This window comes from Tetranychus urticae, chromosome 3 (assembly GCF_039701765.1).
Source record: "Tetranychus urticae isolate SD_2017Ah chromosome 3, NJAU_TeUrti_SD_1.0, whole genome shotgun sequence".
In the NCBI taxonomy this organism is placed as follows: domain Eukaryota; kingdom Metazoa; phylum Arthropoda; class Arachnida; order Trombidiformes; family Tetranychidae; genus Tetranychus; species Tetranychus urticae.
The window spans coordinates 22,337,487-22,359,644 of NC_142960.1; the positions used below are offsets into that span (position 1 = coordinate 22,337,487).

The 22,158-nt window shown below is 29.9% G+C and overlaps 1 protein-coding gene and 2 long non-coding RNA genes across 6 annotated transcripts in view; 2 read left to right on the forward strand and 1 right to left on the reverse strand.

Moving 5' to 3' along the window:
* Positions 1 to 62: 62 nt before the first annotated feature.
* sas (stranded at second transmembrane protein) overlaps positions 63 to 22,158 on the forward strand; it is a 33,146-nt gene continuing 11,050 nt past the window's right edge. Inside the window, exons 1-3 of one of the 4 annotated variants that reach the window (XM_089268584.1) lie at positions 63 to 546; positions 615 to 742; positions 1,369 to 1,801. In XM_089268584.1, coding sequence (XP_089124710.1) covers positions 1,684 to 1,801 — 118 coding nt within the window. In that variant the 5' untranslated portion in view covers positions 63 to 546; positions 615 to 742; positions 1,369 to 1,683. Of the gene's footprint in view, positions 743 to 788; positions 1,176 to 1,368; positions 1,802 to 22,158 lie in introns of those variants that run through there. The other 3 variants (XM_089268585.1, XM_089268583.1, XM_089268586.1) reach the window with 3 other exon arrangements.
* LOC107364201 (uncharacterized) lies at positions 11,676 to 14,324 on the reverse strand. Its single transcript, XR_001569110.3, has 4 exons — positions 14,063 to 14,324; positions 13,299 to 13,978; positions 12,728 to 13,216; positions 11,676 to 12,649 (listed from the first exon to the last, which is right to left on the reverse strand). It is a non-coding gene; the product is annotated as an uncharacterized LOC107364201 (long non-coding RNA).
* On the forward strand, positions 14,480 to 17,911 carry LOC107365250 (uncharacterized). The gene is made up of 2 exons (XR_001569386.3): positions 14,480 to 15,225; positions 15,381 to 17,911. It is a non-coding gene; the product is annotated as an uncharacterized LOC107365250 (long non-coding RNA).

Genomic DNA, 22,158 nt, shown 5'->3' on the forward strand with positions numbered 1-22,158 from the left:
TTGCATCTATGAATTTTACTTATGTAACTAACATTAGTTAGTTTAGGCTTTTAAATATGAATCTTTTGTAATTAAAATGTTACTCTCAACTGGATTGCTAATCAATCCGTTAATTTTAGTATTAGCGGCGCACCATAGATGGCATTAAGGGGCAAAAATTGTCTTTAGTCGGATTAATGTTTATTTCAATCGCGTTTCAATTATTTCAACAATTAGTGAATGACAATCTTATTACTCAAAGAGTATCCAATCTTTTTATTTATTTGATTGTTCTGTGGTAAAATAATAAATTCAATTTCTTAATTTGCTCCTCGACCTTGCTATTAGTTTGCATATCGTAATATGCATCAACTAAACTGTTCAACAAACCAATTAATTTTGTATTTATTTTCATTCTTCTTTATTGTGGGTTCATCATTATACTTTTGATTTTCAGTGGTCAAGGATGTTAACATGTTTGTATTTAATGCGTTACCGTTTCAACTGTACAATGAGATGCTACTAAATGTACCGTTCAACTGAATTGGAAGAAGAAAGGTTCCTAATGTAGAATGACATTATCAATTGAATTTGTGGGTCGAAATTAATATCATCCCTTATTTGTATTATTGAAGGAATAAACAAGTGAAATGAACAACATGAAGAAGCAACAAATTGGAAACAATCAAGACTGTTGGATGAGTAGTTGCAACCAAAAATTTATGGGTTTAACCTTTGACTAACAATGAGTAAAAGTTGATAGGTAAGTAGAAATGGTAATCATCTGAAGTTTATTTTCTTTCTTCCAAGAGATTTACCAATATTTTGATTCTTTCCATGGGAAGAGCTGGAAAAAATAAGAAAAGTTAGACACTGTGAAGATGATAGAAGTGAGAAGAAAGGAGAAGATAAGAAAGAGAAAGAAAGAAGAAGAAAAGAGAAGAAAAATTTTAAGGGGAAAAATCTTTTCGTGTTGACTAACAGGTTAGGTTTCTTTCTTTTCTGTCTGTAAATCTTTTCTTCTGTCTCCCTCTCTTTTTTGGTTTAGCTAAGACATTTTTGTTGCTCACGATTGGAAAAAGAGGGAAAAAGAAAGAGAAAGAGAGAGACTTTCAGCAAAAGAAAGAAGATGATGAAAAGGTTAGCTCTCATTTGTTAAGTTACCTTGCGACGAAAGAGACTAAAATATTTGATCGGTGAGAAAGCAAAACTTTTCTTCCATTTCTTTCTTTCTTTTTGAATAACGACAATATTTTTGCTCTTCTTTGCACCCATTTTTCATGTAATTTTTTACTCTTTTTTAACCAGTTTTCTAGTTCCTTCAATTGTTTGGATGTGCATCTATTGATTACTGATTAATTTTACCCAATTTCAATGTTTCTATTACAGTGTTGCTGTTGATTTTGTGTTTGTTTTCAACCAACAAATATCGTAACTTCAAAGTGAAACAATTTCAACGGATTATTAACTGGATTACATGTGTCTTTGTTGATCCATCAAATTGGTGTTTTACATTTTGTTGATCAACTCTTCTCTTTGATATTTGTCGAGCGGTTTAATTAGTTGGTTTAAAACATGTTTTTATCGGTTTGGAAAAAATCGTCTTCTCAATCGTTGCAACTGGATTGTTGCTTTTATTATTGATATCCTTCAAATTATCATCTCAATTATTCATCGCAAAACATAGGTCAACTTTGATACACAATGTTATCAAATAGATACATTGGTTTGTTTAATAAACAATTTTTAATTGTTACAATTTGTCTTTACCTTGTGCTTGTCAACACTCTCATTCAACCAATCAACTGTCAATCCGATCAAGGTGAGTAAACCCTAATAGCATCATTTCATTCGTGCCATTTTGGAGTATTTTTTGTTCAATCAATCTCGATTCCTATTCACCATCAAGTGTACCGGTGAAACTGTGCCAAAGAAACTCAACTGCAAAGCTTTGAAACTGTTCAAATGTCAAAATATGAAAATCGATAAATATCAAATCGAAAGATATTTTCCAAAACTAGTCAAAACTCAAATGCAAATTCAATTGCAAAATTCATTATCTATTGATTTCCATGAATTTTAATCAAATAAGTAACTGTCTTTGCGTTGTTTTGATTGTCGTTGTTGATGCAATCAAAGCTGAATTTTGTGATTAGAAGCTTCAAGTTGAAATTGATGAGGATCACATGAACAGGTTTATAGCAAAATTTTTTCCTAATGATTCAATATCTTTAGAGGCTTTCCTATCGTCAGTATTTTAGGCCCTCTCAGGGTTGATATTCTGGTTGAAAAGTGAAAGATCAATCAACTTTTCATTTCTTAAAAATCGGCAAGAAACTTGTAATGATTATGTTGTTGCAAAAAAAGTTACTTCAGTTCCGTTCAGTTTACAGATAATGTTGATAAAAAAAGGTTATCCCATCAAGTTAATTTATTTCACCTGCAATTATCGACATTAGATCAATTTAATTTTCAAATGGCTCAAGCCAATGATGCTACACTAACTGAGCAACATTTTTGTTTCTTCATCCGATGAAAGTTCATTCCAAGTGGAATATCTCTTTATTAAATTTCCTATCCCATCCCAATCCTGATCATCGTATCTGAACAATTTATAAGAGCAAAGTTTACCTTAAGCGTCAAGACCAATTGAAATGAAATTTTCTGTAAATGTTTATTGAATGTAAACCTTAAAATGACCACTTCGAGATGAACAATTGAAGCGCAAATTATGACAAAAATAATACCAAAATTGAAAGGTAAAAAAGGAATGCCAATGAGTAAATGTTTATTACTTTAAATACACAGCCATTTATTAAGGTTTACCTTTCGGTTAAACAAGAAACCAAAGACCAAGAAAAAAAAAGAAGAAAGAAGAATGAGAAAAGAAGAAGATGAAGGTTAAGAAAATCAGGTAAGAGGTCAAACCCAATTTCTTGTTACATAGAGAAAGAAAAGAAGAGAAAAGAAGAAGATGAAACCCAAAGAATCTCATTGATCAAAGCTTACCAACAACAAGAAGAGAAGAAAAAAATTTTCTCAAGAAAATAAATAAATTGAAGGTGAAGATGGTAATGATGATGATTATAGAGGCCAAAGAATCGTAGATCACCCGTTAATAATGGACTTTCCTTGTTATTATAACAACCATTACTTGGATTATCATTATTATAAGGTCAACACAATAACCAGGGTGCTTCTTATCCCCATGTTCATCAAAAACCTTTGCCTGGTAAAGTGAAGAAGACTTGTTAATTGAGTTTGAACAAAAAACAAAAAATCTTTTCAATTCAACCAACATGTTGAAATGTTTAAAATGATGTTTTCCATGTTTGATAAATATGAATTTATAATGACAATTGACTGACAATCAGCTAATACCTTTTGAAATAACCAGAAATTGACTTTTGTTATTCCAAACTCTGGTACTTTTCATGTTAACCTAATACTTAACCAAAGACCTTGTATTACCTTGAAAATGGTTGTATTACATGATTGATTAGTTGATTGAACATCTTATTTTTTTCATTTTATTTCTTATTTCACTCGCTCTTCTGTCTGTTTATATTGATTGTAATACAGCAAACCAGAGCAACAACAATAACAATCAAACATTAAACTTGAAACTGTTGCCTCTTATATAATCATTATGTTCATCATTATGATCAGTTTGTTGACCATTATCCTTCATCTCTATTCAATAATTTAATGATAATTAGTTGTGTAAAATTTTTCCATTCTTTGCCTATTCTCCATCTTTTTTGATTAGATTTGAATGAAAAGAAAGATAACCTGAAAGAAAAGGTAAAATTTGCAGCAAAGATGATTCTAATGTAACCTGGAATAAAAGCTTTACCTGCATTTCAATCTAATAACACAGGTTTTGAAAGGAAACTTTAAAAGATGAACTATTTTTAAAATAACAAATAACAATGAAAAATAATGAAAGAAGCTCAGTTTTTAGATATTTTTCTCAACCATTTTCAAACTCTTCATCAAACATTGTTAAGTTTTTCATCTATTAATGTATATTAAATGATCACAGTTTAAAATCATCAATCTGAAGTAACTTGTTGAGTCTGCCAAGTCCATTAGTAACATTAACAAACCTTCACATTATCGTTGATTATTTTAATTGTTGCTCTTTATTTCAAACTAACCTTTTACCAACAGTTCATTTTATCATTTTTATCAAATGTTTTGCTCAATTTTTGACTCTTTTTGTTGTCCTTTTCCTTACTTAAATCCGGATATAATAAAGAAGATGATTAAGTTAATTGTTAACAGGAGCAGTAAATAATTTCTTAATTAACCTTTTCAAGATGATTTCTGGAAGCCTTTTGACTGGTTTGTTAACCAGAAAACAATTGAACCAGAAAAGGGTTTCAAATGATATTCAACTGTTCAATTGTTATACAAACCTTTTGGTTAATCGCAACCGATGAGCAAAATAACGTTTAAATGTTAAACAATCTTTCAACACTTTTCTTGCTTATTGTTAATTTGAACATTTAACCATCACTGATTACCTTTATTATTGATACAATTAGATGATTAATTGAAGGTCCAGCTCATGAACATATCATGAATATATGATGGATAAAGAGAGTTGATAATGATTGGTATTTTATTAAGTTAAAGAAATTTAAAAACCACAATCATGAAGCATTTAAATCACGACCAGCAATTGCCAATTGAACAATCAACTTTCCTTGTTCATCGATAACCTTTAATCATCACCATCATCATGATTATCATCATAACCATGAGCTATGAGTCTACACCAATAATGAAAACCTTAACCGTGACTTAACATGGATAACAATTGACAGTTGAGCTTCTTTGAATATTACATTTCATCAGATTGTGTTAACATTGATTTTCAACATTTTTTAATCTGTCCAAGTTGAGTCTGAGTTTCATCAAAAAGGTTAAACTTGAACGTGATTAAGATTAAATTTAATTAAACTTATCAAAAAATGAAGGCCTGATGATGGGCCTGTTTAGATGTTTAATGAAACTTACATTGAAATGGTTCAAGTAACCATATTAATTTAAATGAAACTCACCATGAAACATGATTTCTACTTGAATTTGTATCATCTTAACCGGTAAAAATATTGAAAATTGTTTACCAGAAAATATTGAAAGCTGAAAAAAAAGATGAATCATTAACATAATGATTTATAATAACTTTACCCATTGTGAACCTTAAATGTTTAATATCTATTATTCATTGTCAATGAACTTTCCTCTTGAAGAGATTTTCATCTTTTCAAGTTGATTATCATTAAACCTTTAAATAGGATCAAAGAAAATTGATAGACAATTATCATCTCAATAAAAAATACCTTTTCTTCTTAACCTTACAAATCAAAATACGATTAAACCTCACCTATTGATGGATCCATAAAAAGGTCAGAAAATGTTTTTCCTAATTCGATTTCTAAACAAAGAGAAAAGAAAAAAAAACCAAAATTCCAAAGTTCCCTGATCTCTAGTAATCATGATTATCATTAACATATCGCCAAGCCTGAGGCTGGTATAAACACACCTATGGTGTGACTAACTGAAGATCAACAATAAACCTGTAATCTAGAAACTCTGAACTTGAACTTTTGTTTCGCCATTTTACCAACTTGGATGGTTGGGTAAACCAGACATGGACAGATGAATATAATCAAGACAATAGTCCATAATTGTCGAAGCGTCTAAGATAATTGGCAAGCTTTCGTCTCTTGATACACTTTTTTCCAGTTTACCTTTACCACACCTAAAATACAAGGTAAACTGATTTACTAAGATGGTGATAATCAATGATAATGATCACCTATTTTTGGTGCTCTCCATCTTTTGGGTCACTCTTTTCGCCGCTTGGTTCACCTTTGAACTTTTTTTCAACTTTTCTTGCTCTTCATTAAATGTTGCCTTATTCACTTTTACTGGTCACCTTGTTTTTTTCATGGTACTTTATGCTACAGTTGACTGTTGAACATTCAGTCAACTGGAAACCTTTTTCATCTCCTAACCTTATGTACTTTATCCTTATACCTGATTTGATTGATGGCTTTCTACAAATTATTACAATTCTTTATATTTGATTGTAACAATAAACTAGTATTAGTAAATGTTGATCCAAGTTGATCGTTGGTTTTCATAATAATTGTTGATATTAATCATCAATCACTGGACATTTTAAAATCACTCACTTTTACAGCTTTCGTTGTATGACATTAAGGTGAACATTATTTATAAATTATAACCTTCATTGTAAAGACAATTTATTGAACAAGTGATGTTGATTAATATTTTGGTGTATTTGTCCAGTTTTATTGTCATTTCTTGGTTCACTTTTCAAGTCTGGCTGTTGCCCATTCAACTCCAAGGTGGTCAAGGATGACAATCCATGGCCACCTAGAGGAAAGTTGAAGATGAAAATGGCGAGTTAAGAGAAAGGTAGACAAGAAGAAGAAGATAATTCTATGTCTAACAGCCCTTGAGTTCAATTGTTTTGTTGTTATGCTCATCAAAACCTATCATTTTCATCTTATCCATTTGAATAACTTATTTGCCTTTACCTTTATCATTGTATAATTTTCAATTGTTACCCTTAACCAGTTTAGGTTAACCAAATTTCAAGTCTACTTCAATTGCTTTTCATCGTATTTCAACTTTTGTTTCAATTTTTGGTTTCATTTTTTTGTATTACTTGATCAACTTGAATTGTGATCAGTTAATTTCAAAATTCATCTTTTCATTGTCAACTATTGATGGTAACTTGCCAGTGATCGTGATTTACTTTGTTTCATAATTTATCATGATTTATCACTTATTTAATTATTTGATGATTGATATTGATTAGGTTTTGGGTTGAATCGCACCAGAGTAATAACGAGTGTCGAAAGGTTGACTTAAATGAGATTACAATTGATGGTTAATCTTTTGTCTTCTGGTTCAGATTATTATAATAGTTGATTAACATTACCAGATCGTGATTAATCAGTGTTTAGTAACTGAATCAGTGATGATTGAGGTTGCCATTTTGAAAAGTTAAAGAGTTAAAAGTATCACGTTTAAGTGAAAAAATTAAAGGTAAAAACAAGAAGAAACTGAAAAATGAAGCAAAAAAAATGTTGCCTAAAAGTTGAAAAGTCAATTGTGTTTACACAGAGCAACGTTTAAGGCAAGCAATTTAGACAACAATCAAGATTTAAAGTTGATGATAATGGTTATGTTGATGATAATATCATGAACAAGTTGAAACAATAAATCATCTTTTAAACAAAATTCAATAATCATTATTATTCAGTGGAAGCAATAGTCACCAAAAGGTTGTTCAAACCTCTTTTCTGATCAATTTCATGATTTATAAATAGATATTCATTTCAGAATATTTTGTCACTACTTTTTCACCTTTTATTTGACACCATTTGTGATGAGGATAACAATGATGTTATATTTATGTAGAGCAATAAATAACATGATAATGTAGGAAGATAGCTTTTGGTAAAATGTTTAACTTGATTGTGTTTAATATCGTATTGTTGCAGATGAACAATTGATCTAAGAATAAAGTTTTCACCTGAAAATTGATTAATTGTTGAGATTAACTGATCGTCACTTTCATCACTGATTAACAATGAAACTCTCAAAATTTGGTTTCTTCAAATGATCGATATCATGAAGCTACTGATGATCAATGTGATCAATTTTTCGCTTCTTTTTGTCTATTTGTTTATAATTTTAACACACCTTTATGTCCATTATTATAACCTTTATTGTGATAACCATTTATCACTTTGAATCTTGACCATTTTTACCTTTTATTCAAGTTTAATGATTACGAGGAAAAAGGTTTTGGCTACAAAATTAGATCAACTTTTATCATAATCATTATTATCTAATAGGCTTGTAATTGAAGCAATTTCAGCTTCAGCCTATTGACACAGTTTAAGGTTTAATTGTTATTTTAAAACATGCAATCATTGAATGTTCATTTGTTTAATCAACTAAAATGATCATTTATCAATGTGATCATTGAAAATTGATTATTCAAATTTCATATTCACCTGTAATTGTTGAAGGTTTGTTGTTATCTGTGACAGAATAAATTATGTTCGCAGTTTGATGTCATTGATCTTGAAAGATAGTTCAATTGGAAATGTTCAATTAACAATCTTAATCATTAATTAGCTTAAATTTGAAAATTTGTTTCAATTTCTCACAAAATATTTTGAATGTGTCCATCATGTCAATCAAGAGACTCTCATGATTGTCTTTTTAATACAATTTATTTATATCTGTGTTATCGTGTTTACCTTATTTCATGAAATTTCATTGAACCTTTTCCCTTTTCTCAGGTAACTTATTGTAACTGGAGAGTCAAGTGAACAACAATTTGGTCAACAGTTGATTCCAAATATACCTTACATTGAAATAAATCACGCAAATCTCTTATCCTTTTAACACTTAATCAATAATTGAGTTTGATTGTTGTGACTATTTTTGTGACTCGCGATTACCGGTAATCTATTAATATTGTAACCAGAATATCATTTGACTTCATTGATCGCTTTACCAGTTTCTATCAACCTTAACGATAAGTTTAATAAGAAGATCAATTTTTAGTCTAATATTGATGAAGTGAGTTGAATTGAAACAATATTGATATTTGGCCAAATCTATCATTCATTCAGAGGTTGCGACTTGAAAATTGAATGGACATTAAAATATCCTTTGAAGACAAAATTAATGAAAACCATAAGATTTCATTGAAACCCATTTTACCCGATTTTGGGTTTATTGTGATTATCCTTTGATTAATCAAAATTTTCTCTTTGATTGAGAAGATTTATTCTGTCAACTTTCACTTAATAGCAACTATTAATAGCTGACAGGTAAAATTGACAATCAGATTGATGAGTCTAAATTCAGAGCTGTTAATAATGATCGATATTCATTGTAATGGGAAAGATGAAAAAATGAACCTTTATCATTGCTGGTGAAAGGTTAAGGTTTTTACAAATATAAATGATTAACCTGAAAATACAAATCAATAATTAGAATCAATTGTGTGAAAGAATTAAAAGTTGAATCTTTAAATTAACAAATAGTACAATATAAATGGACAATTAAAGGTTACCTGTTGCTTCTGTGATTGATTTCATTGTAAAGTCTTCTTTTGTAAAACCTTTAGTAAAATGTTTCATTTAAAGTATAATAATGAACCAATGAATTATTTGGTTAATCGGGTTTAAATTGAAAATAATTAAAAATAGAAGATCCTGTTTAAATTGTATCTATTCATTGTAATTGAATCAGTTTAATTGTACAATGGTTAGTTGATCGCGATACCTTGAAAAGTGATTAAACAAACAAAACCTTTGACAATCAAGTTGAATCAACTTTGCATTCAGGTTACAAGTTTTGTCAACCCAAAAATCAAATTCACTTATTGATATTGTTAATCATTATTCAGACAAAATCTTTCAACCAAATGATATTAATTTGATTGCTAATTGTCTGTCAATTAAGGCAACACATTGACGTCTTAACGATGGTCGCTTTTGTCACAATTGATGTTAAATAAAACAGGTTCAATTCAAATTGTTCATCATCAACATTGATTATGATCAGTTGTGTTTCCATTTGAAAAGGGAAAGTGAACAATTAAACAATCTTTTTTTTCTGGTCACAACAAAAACTAAATGTTTCTCCTCCTTAACAATATGTTAATTTGATAATAAATATAATTGATGATCATTACTCTGATGGTCAAGTTTCAATAGCAATATAATTATGTAACTATTATTAAGAGGCTCAAGATGACAGTTTTATCCTTATCATACATTTGAATCGTAATTTTGCTTTCTTTCCCGATTTAACTGGAAAATAATTAAAGGTAATTGCGTTTGATTTACTCGCAAGGTTACAAAATGGAAACCCTTAATTGCTACTTTCTACTGCTCTTTTTACATTGTTAATCAATCCCTATTGACTACCTTTTTTGTTCACCAATTTACATTTTACAGTTGAAACAATTAACTTTAAGGTTGACGAGTCCATCTTCATCCTACTATTAACACCAACAATCAACCAATCCCTTGAATTACTGATTCACTAACCAACATTAAGTGACTTACATTTCAATTTATCCAACAAAATTGTAAATCTTGCAATGTTTTCATATTTGGTTGTGATTTTGATTAACATTATTTGATGAGAAAACATTTTCACTTTCAATCTAATTAATTGGTAACCTTATTTGTCAACAATCATCTTAATTATGATAGTCAAAGTGAATTAATTGGATTGCGTGAAAGTAAATGAATCTTGATTGGGATTCAATTTGCCTTCGGTGAAAGAGCTTGAAATTGAATTTAAATTGTATTCACATTTATTGTTGAGATACTCTTCATCAATTACACATAATAATCAAATGTAATCAACAATGTAATATGCAACCTTGTATTAATACATTCAAGTTTACCATGTAAGAGGAAAAAAAAGTGAACCGACAATGTAAAGCAAACTCAATTGTAATTTGATTAATGTCAGGTCTTTCTGGATCACAATCATCATCAATGGTCATCAACACAAACACTTACTCCTTTGATCAACAAACAAAAGGTTAACTTGATTCATTGCAATTTACATTTGTTGTAAACTAACTCAATTTGATAGTTACAGTTTTCAAGGATAAGACCAAATGATCATCATTTTGGTATCATTCAATTATTGAATTACACGAAATTAAGAAACGGTCAGATTGTTGTTAAATATACATTAATATGAATGAAGGGAATCCTTTCTTCGATCAACAGGTAATCCATCATTTGAATTAACAATCAACTTTAAATCATTTCAAAGTCGGTTCATCTTCAATTTGATTTGAACAAATGTTATCTTGCAAAAATCACTTTAACCAGAAAACCTTTTCCATTTTATCCTTCCTTCTTTCCTGCAATTAAATGATGATCAACAATTAACAAGCAAATTGAAACAACAATTAAAATGGTCAAGTTGAAATAATTAAAATAAAACAATTTAATGTGAAAGTGTAATTTGCAATGAAAAAGGCCAAAAAGTAAACCTAAAAACCAAAAGTCACTCTTCCTTATTGAAGCACTTTTTTGTGTCAAAAATATTTTCTGTTTCTTTACCTTTTACCTTCATTTTTTGTTGTATTTACTTACCCAATTCACATGGTAACATCAATATGATATTTATGACAATATTTCACCTTATTAACCTTCAAGTGAGTTAAATGCCCATTGACCTTAAATCATGAAAGATGATATCTTGAATTAGTGTGAGAAATGGTATTTACCAGCTTTTTTGGGAAAAATTTTCCCAACGAATGTTTTCCATCTTCTTTTTTTTCAACTCTTATGTTTACATTTTTTGATTAACTTCAACACTTCACACAACTTCAATTATGACTTTGGAATTCAGAAGAGAAAGCTTCATCATTATCATCATCATCATCTATTTCATTGCTGTTACAATCAACCTGCAACCCTTTCAATTATCATAATATTAGATTTATTTTTGTGTGTTTGCTTGTGTTTACTTACAATGATGAAAAGACGTTGGCGAATAATAGAGAGACTACAATAATGATGATCATCATGACGATGATTATGATTATTATTATCTTTATTGTTACCTACATTGACTATGCTTTCATTTATTAATTTACCTTCTTCAAGTTTATTTTCAGTAATTTATCAGTTGATGAAAAGTTGATGCTGATGTATCAGGTTGATATAATTGTGCACTTTACATTGATGTAGGAATTGAAATTGAAATATCTAAATAGAAATAACATTTTTGCCCTTTAAATTTCATCAATTCATCAACAATTACAAAAGAATACTTTCATGTATCATGAAGTGTAGGAAAAAGAGTTTGATTATGAAAAACCATGATATGTATTCATGGAAATTTGGAAAATGAAAAACCCTCTTACAATTGAAAATGTGATACAATAAGAGTCGGTGTTTGCTCGGGTAAAGTGCGGCTCTTGATTATTATTCAATAAATTTCGTCTTTCTTTTCAACTCACACGCTAATTCAGGTTCAGACTCTTTTCTTTAACCATTCAAGAGGGTACAGATGATGATAAACAGATGATAATGGTGAATCTCTATGAATTCAATAAGATTCAAGATGATGGTTAACAATGGAAAATAAAATTCAAACAGAATGGGAAACGAATGGGAAAACAATAAAAATAATCGTGATCCACTGATAAATATCACCATCATTCATCACAATTATTAATGAAAACCTCTGTTTTAATTTTACCCTTAAATAACTTATGGGTTGTGAATTTCATATCAATTTAAAGTGTAGAAGAGCCTCAGCTTAAATTAGCACGATGATTTGCTGATTAAAAATTCATCAATGTAACCCATGCACTGGTTAATCAATTTATCATGATTCTGGTTGGATTTGTATCTTGATATTTGATTGATTTTATCTGTTGAATTACCAGCCATCATCAACATCATTAACATCCAAATGGATAAGTGGTGTGAGTTTCAAATTTTCGTACAAAAGCCATTGGATTCATCAAATTGCCTCCAAAACCTACTTCATTTGGTCTCTCCAAATCATTATAAATTAGCTTCACTCAATCTGGTAATTTTTGTAACCTCTTGTTAAGCTGGTTGGGATAAACAAAAGAGACGAGCAACTGATTAGAGTCACAATGCTTCAATTGTAATAATGATGAGAGCTTCACCTGAAAATGGTCAAATGTTTCTTTATATTCCTTGTCCACTGCGTTTCTAGTGGACTGATGTTTCGTTTTTTAATCTCTAATGTGTCAACGTATAAATCAAAATTTATGTTAATTCCGGCAAAATGAAACGATGATGAAATGGCCTGTTGAATTATCAAGAGTAGGAAAGGGGCTGAGAAGATAATGATGAGGCTTGGATCATTGGTTGTTGGTCAAACCATCATCAATCTTTTCCATCCACTTTTTTTATGTATGTTAACCTTTTCTTCCAGGTAATCCTTGAAATGCTCCTTTCCTTCATTATATATAATTTGGAAATTGATCTTTGCTCTTCTCTTCTTTCCTTGAAAATTGGTCATCCTTGGATGATTTTAAAAATTTATCAATTGGAATAGACAATCAATCACCATCACCATCACCATCATTATTATCATCATCGCAATAACCATCATCATCACCCTTATTATAATCTGTGATCACTTTCAGTACCTTGAAATGAGGGAGAAAAAAAAGTAGAAGGTGAATGTGTTTAAATTAACTTTTGACTGTTGACTATTGTTTGATTCGTTACCTCAAAGTTGGTTGAGGAGAGAAGAAAAAATGTTAAAGCAAACAAAGAGTTGCAAACATTTTTCTACTCATCATCTTACAGAAGACGAGTTTAGCCACCAGCAAAGGTGAAAAAAGAAAGAGTTTATCAACAATCATGTAGAGTAGAAATCAGCTTTTTTTGTTCATCGTCTGAGGCTTGTTGACGCTAATTTCTTTTCAACTTGTATCTCTTATCAAATTATAATATTTAAAGCATTCAACAGGCTGACATCAAACCTTGACTTAGTTAACCCATTGACTAACTATAAGCAAATAGGTAGCAACAGCTACTAACCACCATCAGGTAAACAATTGAATAATGCTGATAGAACTGGCAATGAAGAGAGAAATAGTTTTATCCGTTATCAACACTTTTGATTTGCTCTCCTACTCAAGATTGTTTTAAAATGATTTGAACAAGATGATGATGAAAACGATGATGTTGTTGTTGATGATGATGGTGAATAAAACAAACCATAAAGGGAAACTTTGACCTTGCTCATTACAAATACAAGTAAAACTTGTTGGAAAATTGCTGTGTCAATCTTTTGTCACTTTGATGTCACGTCAGATGAATGTGTTTACATGAATGATTCTTTCCTTGTTGTCATGATAATTATTACTGTACTATCATCTACATCACTAGAAACAACGGCAACACTGAAACATAATAAAAAGAGAAACCGATTTAGAAAAAGAAAGAAAAAAAATCAGAAGAGAAAAGACAAATCAAGGAAAACTTACCAGAAGTTGAAACAAAGGCTAACCAAAAGAGCGGCAACTCCTTTAGCCATTACAAGAGATCGGTTTTTTATCTGGTTACCCAAGAAGAATGAAAATCTTGAATAGGAAATGAAACCAGCTTGTTAAACCACAGTTAAATACACAAATTAGTTATGGTAATGATTGGTTTAATTTGATTTCCTCCTGATTTTTTACAATCAACTAATCAGCATCAAATTTAAATGCATGATATACATCGATATTTGATAAAGATTGATCAACCCAATCGATGATATCAATACATATCATTATCTTTTTAAATTTCAATCCAATCTTCAGATATTTGGCCATTAATTACCTTTTAGTCGACAATTTAACCCAAATCTGTATTCATCTAATTATATTTATTTGTTTGCTTTTTTTATCAATTTTAGTTAATCACTAATTTGATCAGAAATGAAGTAATTTATAATTTTAATTAATTAATTTTCTATTTTGGATCCAAGTATCCGATAGTTGGGATTTGCCGCCATTTTCATTTTTGTCAGCCATTAAGAGCAGCATGTCTCGCAATTTTTTAGACTCTAATCAAGTTTGAAACTTTTTAGCCAAGATTTATAACTTATGAGTTTTAATGTATTTACAATTATGATTATAATTTTTTAGCTTTGCATTTATCTTCACGGAGTCACGCTCATATCATCATTCTCATCATCATCATCATTTACTTCTCATTTTAACATATTTTTGTTAAGATATTTTTTTCTCTTCATCTTTTGGCCTCTTTTGTCTTCCACTTTTTTTTCGCCATAACCAACAACTGCTGTGAATGTTAACTGATAGTATTTATTTTACCTGTTTCTTTGTGATCTACGTGCTCATCTTTAACCAGTGCTAATTTAAGGATTTTCAGCTCGTGCTTAGGCTTTTTCTTCATGTTTTCACCATTTCTTTCTTTCGTCCTCTCTCGTTAATGTGTCTCCCTTCAACCCAAAACGCAGTTTCACCTTCAACCCGAGTTGTTATCATTGTTAATTATAGCTAAACAGTACATTAAGTCTGTTTATCACAAGCAACAATCTCTTCAGTTACTTTCTTCAAGGTGATGATGATTATGTTGTTGCTAAAAGAAGATGATATTCTTACTCTTTCTACCCTACGGACTCTTGTAAGGAAGTGAGAGGGTGGGTTATTGCGTGTTTTTGTCTTCAAACGTTTATTACTATTATCATTATCATTATTGTTATCCTCACCACTCACATAATCTTTTCCTTTAATTTTTCCTATCATTTTACTTCATCTTTTTCACCGTTTTGTTTTGTTTTTTCTCATTTTCAAGCCAAGTTTTATTGCATTCTATACATTTGTCTATGAGTTTGGCTTTTATTCTTTAACCGTTTTGATCAATTGAATGGGCTCTTATTGTAATGGATTTTTGATGGCGATGATGTGTTGATATTTCGCTCCTCATGATTAGATTATTGATGCTGATATTTGTCCTTTGCATTCTTCCCTTCTATTGCCGATTCCTTATTTAATTGGCGATGTCGGTGAACCTGAATTTTGTTTCATTTTTTTACTTAATGGAAATGATGAAGATGAAAATGAACAGGTTTCCAAGACTTTTCCCTTTCCAAGTCAATCTCACTTCTTGTACCTGTTAAGTTATAGCCTTAACAGTGAAACTTTTTGGTTGGAAAAAAAGGAAACTCTAAGATCAATCAACTTCATTCTTGGTGTAAAACAGAATCCAGTTTGTTGCCAGTGATAATGATTGAAAAAACTACAGAATCCCGTTGAGATTAAAAAATATTATCGTATTTCAAATACCGACTGGAATAGAGGAAAGTTGGTTAACTAGTATTTTGATTCGTTAAACCACCAAAAAAAGTAAATCATGAAATATCGGTCCAACTCTAATTTTAATCAGCTGCTAATTGTATTCATAAACATTTCGCATCAATAAGTTGGATCAAGTTTCACGCTCAACAAGACAAAAAAGTAGCAATAATAGGATTGTCGTTGATGGTGACAATTTTGAGTTAATTTTAGCAAACTGATTAGCTGAACCACGTAATCAGGCGAACAAGGCTCATGAGAAATGTAACTGTAAATGTTAACTGTAAATACAAATAGAAATGGAAATGTCATTGATCTTGAAAAGTGTGCAAACAATTTTCTAACACAATGTTAACAGCAATTATCCAATCATTTTAATTGTTTAAATTTCAATTTTCTCACAGGACAATGAAAGTGTTACTGGGAATGAGTCAATGTTATAACCGTGAAAAGTGAAACATCAACAAAACTGTGTTATAATGATGATAAAGTCTACCATTGAAAAGACCACACAATGGACAGTTAACGGATTTGTGAATGAATTTAAATTATCCTCCCACAATTTACTCGGATAACCACTCTAATTGTGATTAAATGTGCCTAATTTGAGCCATATTCATTAAAATATGGTTTCAACATTTCAACACTATTTTTACCCATCTTCATAATCATCATAATCATCATAATCAAGCAAAAAAAGAAAGTTGTAACTCCCATGGTGATTTAGTTCAGTAACCAAATGTTAATTAGGGTCAAGGGTAACAACAATAAGAGGACATCAAATGTTGGTTATAACATGATTAAGATGATACCAAAAGGCATATTTAGTGACATACTAAAAATGAGCAGATATTTCTGTAAACATGAATATAGTTTATCAAATGATTAGTTAATCAACATGCAACACACAAAACAATTGAAACACGCAAAAAGCAAGAGTAAAATTGAAATCACAGTTTCTCAAGATTATTATCAATCTTTTTTCTGTCCCATCATAATTTTACTCCTCATTTTGTGTGAATTTGTAAATTGGTGGACTTTCATTTAGATTGTGTTATACCTCATTAAACCAGCTTAATTTAATACTTTAAACTACTGATTGTCGTCTTAAACATTTCAACTTACAATCCAATTGTTGTCCCAAACAAATCAATTTCAAGGCTTCATCATCATTCGTTGAAATATTGTTAATTGTGCTTGTGACTATTTTTAAGACTTGTTGATTACCGGTATTGTAATTTGTATTAATATTGTAACCAGAATATCATTTGATTGTCATTGTTGATCGCTTGGTTTACCAGTTTCATCAACCATAACGATTAACAAGTGGGATGAATAATATAACGTTAAGTTGAATAAGAAGATCAATTTTTAGTCCAATATTGATGATTTGTTGAGGAAGTCAACATTGAAACAATAATAATGATATTTGGCCAAATCTATCATCATTAAGAGCTTCCGTCATTACAATCACTTTGTATTGACATTTCATAACAATTTGTTTCAACAATCAACTTTGTTTTTCCCATCTTCCTATTTACCTTTTAATTTTTTAATTTTATTTGCTTTTTCTTCACATTTTTTCAGTCTCATTGGTTTTCATGTTTCAACGAATCAAAACAATTGAATTGTCCAAATCAACAGCAATTGCACTCTTATTAATAGAGATTATTTTACATTTTATGAGATTCACATGTTTACAACAAAACCTTTGATTTACAATCAATTTAAATGTTAACCTTTTTTTACCATTCATTGTTTGAATTGCGTTTCAATTTGTTTTAATACATCATGCAATCAATAAGTTTACAGTTGATACCAAAGTAAACGTTGATTCTGGTCAACATTTACTTGTGTTATCCCATGTTTACCAGTTAAACATACCTTTTATTGTTATCATTTATTCAAACAGCAATCTATTTCTGATTCCTTCTCAAGGATTAAAGCAATATTGTTAATTCCTGATAATATCTGAAAAGTAAAATCCCTTGACATGAGATTAACCTTTCTCAATGGGATTAATAAATGAAACTCATAAATCAGACCAATTATCAACTAAATGTTTAAAGATTGCAAAGAGAAGGAAAAATGTTAATTATAATGGATGTTAATTTTGATTGTTTGCCTTCAGGTTGTTGGGCCACACAAATTTGATTTAACTTGATATTAATCTTAGCAAGTATTCAATTATTTATGGACAATAGCACAAAGAAACTATGGTCAAGACTACGATTGAAACCAGTTTTCAAGATTACTTTTAATATTACCTTAAGTTTAAGGTTACTCAATAAACAAAACACAAAAATAAGGTTAAAGGTAGATGAGAGGAAAGATAAACAAATAACCCGTGCAATGATAAGTATGAAGTAGCAAACGGAATATCAGTTGAACTGAATTTTTGTACATTTCCAGATTTTCTGTTGAAAAAAAAGGATTGGCTGTTGATGATAATGATTATGAAGAGGAAGAGGTAAAAATGGGTTTTTGAAGATGCAATTGAAGTGGTCATTTTGGATGAAACAAAAATGTGGTTACAGTAGCAACTAACAGTAGAAACTGTAATTTTATCAATTCTCATTTTGACCATAAAACTGATGGTTGTGATTGTAAATGGCCTTTCATTTTACATGGTCAAATTGTATAAATATTGTACCTATTTGTTTACTTTGATTGGCATAAACAGGGTACTTGGTCAATTGGCACTGATTTCATTGTTACCAACTTGCATTGCTTATTTGTTTACTTTGATTGTCTCTTCTGATCAAAACCTATTAATACATGTTTATATGTAGCTTTTGTATTTTTTGTTTGTTCATCATTAGACAATTATTCAAAACTGGTCAAACAAAATTTAGATTGAATTTAAAGTCAATTGTTGTTAATCTTGTTAGATTATCAAGAAGAGCAAAAGGACAGTTGACTGTTAGCCGATTAAAAAGGTGATGACCTAAAGATGGGAAATGTTGATTTGAAAACAATCTTGTTTTCAGATAATGAAACAAAAATGTTGCTTCAACTTGTTTGTTGAAATTCTGGTCAAAACGGTTAAATTTGGAAAATTTGAGCTCAAATATTGAGATTAAAACCCAAAATTACCAGAAAAACAGTGACATTTCAAGCAAAATGAAACGCTTCTTTAGCGACCTTTTTAGGTAAACAAAATCAAACTCTGAATTAATGGTTTATTGAATGTTGATGTCATTTTGTCTCGATATTTATCCTTGTCTGTACTTTTGGTGTTACCGAATCTGGTTTTTCCTTCTCACTCTTCCAAATTCATTTGATTCCAATGATTTTTCTTTTCTTTTCCCTGGTATCTTAATTACTGCAAGGAACCACTAATATCTTCATTAATGTGATTTTGGAAGAACAGAAAAAAAGAACCGATTTCTCACCTTTTTTCACCCAACTTTTCACCCAGAAAGTGCTAAACAAATGTCTTCCGTCTTTGTTGTACAATTACATGGTAAATTGTTGAGATTGCTTCTTCCCTATTTTTGGTTTACTTTGATTTCAATTATCGGTTCATTGATTGTGTGTTGCCTGTTGATTGAACAAAATACAATCCTTGATCAACCACTTAGTCATTTAATATCACACGACCAGTTTTTAATATCAATTGTCTCCACATTAACCGGTGATAACCTTTTTAATGTTTTCTGTGGTTTCTGGTTAACCATTTTTATCATATTATTATTACATTTCACGGTTCTTCCAATAAACCGTATCAAAACAATTTAATTGAATTTATGACAATTTATTAAATATAGTCAAAGAGTCTAAATCATTTCATCCATTTCAATGGATCAACTTTAGCCAGAGTTTAAATGTTTGTCTCAACTTTTCCTTCAATATTTTCATTTCAGCCAATATTGCTGAAAATCCTTTTGCATAATGTTATCCAATTTTCCAGGTTAATTGTAATTATTTAACAAGGAAAAAGAAATTAACTTTTCTTCTTTTCAACCTTTCTTAATGTTCAATTGTACCTTTAATCATCTTCTTGTATTAACTTTACCATCTCCTTTATTCCGGACAATATTGTTTGATTAAATGTTGAGCTAAACCATTATTAAGTTCAACGTGAAATCTTAATCTTTAATGATGATGAACTTTACTAATCATGTTAATGGATGAACATTTATTGTTATATTTCTCAACTTTCTGGTTTAACATAAAGTTAAAGTTAATCAAAAGGTTCATAACCAGTCATTATAAATCAATAACAAAAATGACAATTAGATGCTTCTCAATCTGATATTGGATACCATGAAATTAATTGGTTGTATCAATTTCTGTTAATTTTATCGCCACTTTATGCATAACAAGATTTTTGATTAAGATATCAACTCTTATTAACACTAATTCAATCTTGAGATTGGTTGATGACCATTTACTAGGTCACTTTCTGGTGTTACCTTTGCTTTGATGGCCATCTCTAATAGATAATTTCTGGTACCTTTCACACTCAACAATAATTAAGATGATTAATTGTCAGATAGTGGAAGACAATCATATCTAATCAGTTAAGAAAATCTCGGCGAAAATGATGTGAAAAATTGAATTAACAACTTTAATGGTTACGAGAGTTGCCGGTAATTGTTGTCAGTCAGAAAATTATTTTAACTTTTGCTCAATCAAAAAGCTTCAATATCTCATAGACTTCAACAGTCAATCAATTTTTAATCAGAATTGAAGGAAATTTCATTTTCATCAAAAATAATATTAAACATTGTCTGGACAATAAGCATTAATATGCATGGAAACAATTACTTGAATGATTTACTTTAAACTGATTCTTTCCATTCTGTAGCTTACCTTTGATGAACATTTTTATCAGCAACTCAATCAACATTATCATCTTCACTCTCACCAGTTTTGGGTCGTCTCTATTGTAGCAATGAAAACACTGGATTCATTAACTTTTACCTTTTTTTCATAAACTTAACTGGTTAAGAATATCATTTTACTCTTGATCCAATTCAAAATGGCCTAAATTGTACTTCCCTGAGAAAAAAAAGTGAAATCAAAAATTCAATTGTTGATGGAAATTTAACTCATCTGTTATCTGATTTTGCATCAACAATCTTTGCTGTTCAAGTGTTGAGTCTCATTCATTAACAATAAGAATAATTTTTTCTGATTCAAAACTCATTGACATTTAAGTCTAGTTTACAATCGATCTGACCAAAACGCTTTACTTGATTAAACTGAAATTTTCATCTTCATACGATCCAATATAATTCTGGTAAACAGCTTTTAGCACTTCAATGTTTTTGTAAGATTTGAAATTTTCTGAATCATATTGAGTTACTCAATGAAGGCGATTGAAATGCAAAATCATAATCTTGACGGTTGGTTTCATACCAAAGTTGAAAAGATGGTTTGTTTTTCCATGTAATTAATGAAACTGTCGAGTAAAAACTGGTAATTTGGTGACAATAGTGAAGATAATGATTATGTTTGTAATAATTTAACACTAATGATTCAAAAAAGGTAGACTTTAAGGTAGCAATTTACAAAGATTTTTTTGTCCATAAAAAGTAGATATTTCCTGAATAAAAAATTGTCAAAATGTGTTATTACAGAATAACATTTACCGCTATTAACCATCCATGTCACTGTTGAACGGCTTTTTGTTTGCCTTTTACTGTTACTTGAAGAGTAAATTTTTCCTATTTTCACCTGATTTGCCGTGTAGTTTGTGGCCTGGAAATTGATTTTCAATTGAAAAATTCTGGAAGCTTTAAATATTACTGTTCAAGTTTTGTTTATTAATTTAGTTGATCATGTTGAGCTAACATTCAGCTGTTCCTTAACCCAAAAGAATAAATTGATTCGGTTTGCTGAAAGAATCCAAACCTGACATTATCAACAGTAATCTTTACTATTTCAGGTTATTCTTAGTTTGTATTATCATGAACGCAATAATGTTACACATTGTTGGTGCCTTTACCTGTTTCCAGTGAAAATGGTTAAGAAGCTGAGACAAGATGAGAAAGATAAGAAGAGAAAATTGAAATTCTGTAAGATGAAGATTGGTGAATACGGTGGTCAACATATAATGAATTGTCTTCCATTTGAATCAATGTTTTTTTGATTTTTATCTAACTTGGAGTTTTTTCTTGCTCTTCAATTAACTCAACTACAGCAGCCCTTCACCTTACAGCTCTAATATTTCAATTAAACAACAACATTGTAAGGTTAGGTAAATTGAATATTGTATTAACAAGGAGGCTTTACCCTTCATTCCTGGTTTGATACATTTCATCTCACCT